Source organism: Opisthorchis viverrini (genome assembly GCF_000715545.1).
Source record: "Opisthorchis viverrini unplaced genomic scaffold opera_v5_19, whole genome shotgun sequence".
Classification (NCBI taxonomy): domain Eukaryota; kingdom Metazoa; phylum Platyhelminthes; class Trematoda; order Opisthorchiida; family Opisthorchiidae; genus Opisthorchis; species Opisthorchis viverrini.
In genome coordinates, this window is record NW_008751675.1 from 2,988,190 (window position 1) to 2,994,562 (window position 6,373).

General features: G+C 44.3%; 1 protein-coding gene across 1 annotated transcript in view; it reads right to left on the reverse strand.

Moving 5' to 3' along the window:
- T265_01785 (hypothetical protein) overlaps positions 1-941 on the reverse strand; it is a gene marked incomplete at both ends in the record, with an annotated part of 5,276 nt that extends 4,335 nt beyond the window's left edge. The window contains 2 exons of the mRNA XM_009165875.1: positions 672-843; positions 870-941. Of these exons, the coding sequence (XP_009164139.1) occupies positions 672-843; positions 870-941 (244 nt within the window). The remainder of the gene's footprint in view (positions 1-671; positions 844-869) is intronic.
- Between the last annotated feature and the right edge of the window lie 5,432 nt (positions 942-6,373).

Genomic DNA, 6,373 nt, shown 5'->3' on the forward strand with positions numbered 1-6,373 from the left:
AGAATATCTGAGTGCTCAGTATCGAAAGGTTTTTGAACACCCAACCAAGAATATAATAAGATTCCCTCCATTTTAATGGATCTTTTTACTTTTTTTAACAGTTTTGGTAGACAAATTCTATTTACATATATAGGAAACAGTAGACCTGGGATAGGCATGAATTTCTATGAGGATTTTCGAAACTATTCTACGAGTTAGGGAGCACTACGAATTGTTTATCTAATTAGTTTGATTTTCAAAAATTCTATATCACTAGTTTGAGCAAATAACCCATGCAAAAAGATACATTTATCCCAAAACATTTGCATTTTTCAGTCAGAAGGATTGGTGAGTGCCCGCATATATTCTTGCCGTAAACGTTTTTAAACCAGGTCATATTTCTTAATACCGATATGACAGCCAAAAATAATCTTATCACTGCGTTTTTGCCACTTTCCTGCTTATACGAGGAATATTTTAAACATATCATCATCATTAACGGCATGAGATTTGTGTTCAAGACTGATGCTTCACTGCCGTACAGCCATGATTTATTTGAAAGCCTCATTGTAGCGAAAATAATAAAGGTGGACAGGGAAGGGACTTAGTGCAAGCTTACCACAATCATTACGAGGTGACTACATCTCCATATATTCACTCAGGCAATCTGCATACAAACTGACACCAACAACGCCACTGACATCGGTTGGCAGTCATATCTTGTAGTGTCTCCAACCAGGCACAGTGAGGATCACGCGGTCCCCATCCTGGAAGGCGAATAGCACCGACAGCACTCAAGCGTTTCGTGATCTCCTTCATACTCCTTTGCCAAGTGAAGGGTTGGCCACCCCTCAGATTAAGCCACTAAGAAGTGGGCATGGAACGAGCACTCTCCCAGCACTCCCCTTGGGATTCAGGGATAATCCATTGTGACGCCATAGGTGTCTTGCAGATTCGTGCATTCACCTCATCTGTCATACTACAGTTGGGACTAATACAACTTCAAAGATATGTAAAACGCTCCACAACTTTTGGAGAGCTCGCAGTACACTCCCACATCGAGAAATATGAGAATACAAAGAACGTGTTATGTTCATAAACTTCCGGGGCATTCCTTGGTGCGCAAGCGTCTCAAGAAGAACAGAACGATCAACCGAGTAGAATGTGCCTCGGAAATCCAGGAATACTAAAGTTGTGGGTCGCTTATACGTATGGCGTTTTTCTAGCACCTCACAAAGTGTGAAGATTTAGTCAACACAACTCCCTACCAGGCCGGAATCCCGCTTGCTGCTCTCGAGTCAGCATCTCACGAGCCACTGTAAGGCGATGAAGCACAATTGGCGCCAACAGTCTCGTTATGACCGGGTCAGGCTGATCATTCTGTGGTTCCTACAATCACTATGCACCCCTTTTTTGAATACGGGTGCTATCACCGACAACCCCCATTTGTCTGGGACAGACTCCTTTTCCCACTTGCAAGGAGACGGATCGAACAAGTGCTGATTGAGGACTCCACTCCCGTCTTTGACCAGTGCGAGTGGGAGGTCATCCGGATCAGGTGCTCTGTAGCGCTTGAGAGAACATATGAAGTAGTAAACCTCCGAAGTTGTAGGTGGTTCCACGTTCAACGTCCAGAGTTCTACTTCACCTGTGGCCTCTAGATGAGTGCCGACTGGTGGCCACGCCAGTCTTGTTCGAAGCAATCAGCCCACCGGTCAAGGCGTTGTTCCTTATTCGAGATGGTCATTCCATTCTGATGTTTGATGGTTTCATTCACAGGTGGTTCCCGGGGACTGGTCCCACGGATCAACTGAAATAATCTTCTCGCATTCCAAGCTTTGTGGGCCTCTTCAATATCTTTGGCTTTCTGTGTCCACCATACCTCACGGTCGGATCGCAAGCTCACTTTCACTTGACCTCTGGTGACTCTTCGCACCGGGTTGTGTGTGGGACTGGCTGAGATATTTCTCCGAGATTTAAGCAGTGCCACCGTTCGGTCCGATATCCAGTGCTTGAGTGCAGCTGGTGATGCGAGCCACAGGCGAAATTCCCAGCATGATGCAAAGAGGGAGCAAGCTTGTCCCAGTGTGCGTTTTTATCTGACAGTTGAGCAGACGACTTCGGTTACTTCGGAATTACTGCAGGAAAACAGCCTGCAGTCAGCACGCAGCTGAAGCTCTAGTTCCCCATTGTCGGTACATAAGGAGTCCAATCCACGTCGACCTCCTAAGTGTGTCTCAGATACACTAAGCCTGCCCACTTGTGCATTCAGATCTCCGGCAACCACCACGATGTCTGAGCTTTTAACTCACGGCAGCAGGTCATTCAGGGCGTCGTAAAACCTGTCTTTGACAGCGTCGGAGATACAGTCATTTGGGGCGTAGGCAGACACGATAAACAGACATCCGTCAACTTGTGAGACTCCTTCACAGACGTTGCTGGTCGGAACTCACAGATGTGACTGTCAACATGCATCCAGTCAAGCGGAAATACTTCCGCCCGGTGACTTAGCACGGTACCAGCTTCTGGACATCCCGCTGCAGCACCCTCTGGATCATTAGAGGTGCGCAGCCGGAAGCGAGTGGAGACTGACGGAGCAGTTAGCTCATCACTGTGTTTGCACCTTGAATCTTCGTTTCTCAGACACAGCACACATCAATGTCAAGCGAATCCGATGTGGGTGCAAGAGTAGCTTTTTATCCTGCTTGCTTCAGAATGCGGACATTGAACGCGGCCAGATAGACTGGGTGTCGAGGCTTGAAGACTGATTTGGAGATTCCCGGGGATGTCGGTACCGTGTGACGAGCAGATGTTGCACGCAAAACCGATGCAGGACGAACGGAGTCATCAGTTCTAAGTGCTAGGCCTAAAAAGAAAGAGTTATTCAAGGAATGGGGAGAAGGGGAAGAAAATTATGTGAAAGAGAAAGGGAAGCGTCAGCAGTAGCCTATTTTCGCCTACCCGCCATGCCGTATGCAGAAAGTAAGCGCCCCGGCTGGTGGCTTCACGCGAGAGCCGATGTGGCATGACAGTATTGTTAGTCGTGAATGTCACGAGGGCTGGGATACTGCTAGAGTGCTCACACCTAGACAGGAGGACGATTAAGGTCCTCGACCGAAGCCTTTGGTTCAAAAGTCTAACTGCAAGGCAGCGGTGTTTGGCGGGAAATGCAAATGCATTACCATTTATACGGAACGAGTTCCAACCCCAGCCTGGAGGACTAAGAGAGTGTGTTCGTCAGACGTTCAGTCAGTGAACACCCTGGTATGGGAGACTCTGTGTGTGTCGCAGAGACACCCTCAAATATAGATCATTGGGTCGCTGAGGTGCTCAAACTGTCGCACCATTTTAAGGTCCAGTCTCTTCGTAACGGGCGTGATGAATGGGTGGCGTTTTATTCTACCAACTGGTATGTGCGTGGAAACACTCTCAGAAGTCTGGAGTGTCTATCCTAGAAAGAAGACAGGATTACGCGCGATTCACACGACAAGGAATGCTAAATGAAACTAAAAAAGTATCGATTTAACAACTGCATTTGGTAAGCAAGTTTGGAGGCTGGTTAGAAATCTGACACAGCTTTCGTGCATGGTGAATGCGGCGTGATGTACGGTCAGCGAGGACACAAACGAACATGCATCATGGACTTATTTGGTGTGAACTAAACAAGTGAACAGACGACCAAAATCTTGTGGCCAAACAGCTTATTACTGCTTTCGTTTGTAGGAACTTGAGGAATTTCCGGGGACGGTACATAAAATTTTGGAAAACTATGGGGGTATACACCTAAATATTCTGTGGTATGACTAGTTTCCGACTTTTCATTATTCACGGGTATGAAAATGTTTACGTACACGCTCACTGAATGACAACCTGTGCCAAGCAGTCAATTTCCAAAGTATGTTAGCTCAAACCATACTTTCTAGGGTAACCCTGATCTCCGGAAAAAATGTCCCCAAGATTGAAGAGTCTTTCTCAACATCTTAGAAACCGGTTAGTTTAACAACCTCTCCGTCCGGCACCGACGAAAACAAAGCAGTAAAAATTGGAATTGTTGTCACACAATGTTTGGGAGTGATCTTCATTCGTGGCGGGGCTGCTTTTCGGTGAAAAACCATGTCTTATCGTAAAAGTGGAAGCAAGAGGGAATTCTTTCCAAATAACACATCTTTGAATGAATGTCTTATCTGGATAGTGAAATATCGTGAACGCATTATTTGGGATTGCATGTTTGCGACCATCTGTCTCAAAATGTGTTGTTATCCAACAATGCTGTACTCTAATGCGGTCAGGTTTATTGAAGAACACCAAAACAATTTCGGACCGTTGATTGGTCGGAATAACCCAATGCGTCGGTCATGGCTCTACGAATTGGTACAGAAATATTTACAAATTGATCTGACAATAAATTTTGAACATTCCCTTGAAAGCTTTTGAGCCAATGAAAATAATAACACTGAAGTGTGTTAACAATATTCTCATTCTTGTAAGTCACGATGAGAAATAGAACTTCATCCTTTCCCCATCCCTATCTTTAGGTGTGCGTGTAATGATACAAAAAACAAACGTAGATGAAGGGGGTTGTGATTTGGTAAGCTTTCATTTTTTTCTCAGATGATGATAGTGAACTACACTGGTTTAAACCGTTCAGAATGCGATCTTAGAATTTGCCAGTATTCTCGAGCTCACAGTAAAAATCTAATTAATCCGTTCTCACTTCAGCTACCCCAAATCGCATCGGATTTCTTCAACTCGTTAGAATATAACTGCAACGATCTACACATGGAATTAGATCTATCTCTGGCGGACAAAGCTCTAGTACATATTGCTGTAGACATACAGCAGGCTAATGTGAACCCTCAAGACCCGTTTGCGGAACATTGGTTGAATTCTATGCTGTCGAAACCCGGGGAAATGTGTCGAACTACGCTTAAACTTCAACCACCCGAAGATTACTATGGTAGGTTTGAAAAAACATGATAATATTGCGACGACAGTTTGGTTTTAGTCGCTGAGTAGCAAAAGATCAATAATATTCGGCTCCTAACCAATTATTGGGTATTCATGTACATTTCGAAAGTCGGGAAATCTTTGATTGCTTTTCCATATCCCACAGCTTTCGGAAAACACAGTTTTTCATGCAGCAAGTCAGAATAGGCACAAATGTGTTACGAGTATGTCACACTACATCCCCACAATCACTCCTTTGATCTTTAGGGTATACAAGAGAACAGGAAAGGTTGAGCGTCAGTAAACCACACCTTGGACCACTTGCGTGGCAACCTTCTTTGTTTCTAATTTAACCTGGGAAACAAGTTAGGTGGCATTTCAACGTGACCTGCCGGGGAAAATCAATCGAAGCAAATTTTTCATCATTATTTTGGTGATTAAAACACTCAAGCTAGCGGGAAATAAAGATTTTGCATCAAATCAACAAACTACCCAAAAATGGACAGGCGGACAATATAATAAAAACTGTATTGGTTGTTGATCAGATGGCTGTTGATTACAGGAGCCAGGTACATTTTTGAATATATTCCTCCGTCAACTGGACAGAATTTCCAGGGTTTTGCTACCAGGAATTGAGTGTGACCAGTAAACATTTCATTCATTTTCTCCCTGGAACTCGAAACCTGTAGATTGAGCTTAAATCCGATTGGAAGACTTCTCAACGTCGTTCGTTTCAAGCAAAAGCACTGTGAGAAAATGGTTATAGTTGTAGCCACATTTAAAGTTGTTTTAACCGCTCACCAGATGTCCACACATGCAGGACCGAAGGGTTAGTTCACACAAAGGCTATAGCTGCCCGATTCCAGAATTGGGGACAGACGACTTTAACTATGCAATAAACGCGTACCGGCTTCCGATGTGCTCGGTAGAACTTTTGTTAACTGATGGGAACCTGCTTCATGTATGCGTATGACAAAAACGTGTGCATACGAATTCCTGTCTTGTAAAACCTGAGCTACAAATTAGTTTTGATCTCCTGCATCAGCGGACCACTGTTAACCATATCACAAAAACCTCTTGCTGATCAGTTGCAGGAAAGAATATCGGGACTACCATTCCTCAAATATCTAACTGAATGTTTTTTCAATTGTTAAACTCTCTTGTTTATTCAGATTCGCCCTTGGCGGACGTGAGTCCATACGTAACAGGTAAGTGAACAGGATCCAAAAGTCCTGACAATTTTTAACGGTATTGTACAGCCTATCCAACTGTGTCCACTTTTCCGAATGAGGTACACTGTCTATACCAGTGTTGTTTCTACATAGGAACCAACCAACTCAGTGCGTTCGCCTACTAACGAACGTTTCTCTGCAATTCAGTTTATTGAATTCTCTGAACAGTGTATGTTGATCAAGGCTGCATATTTCTAGACCGTTTGCAACCACTT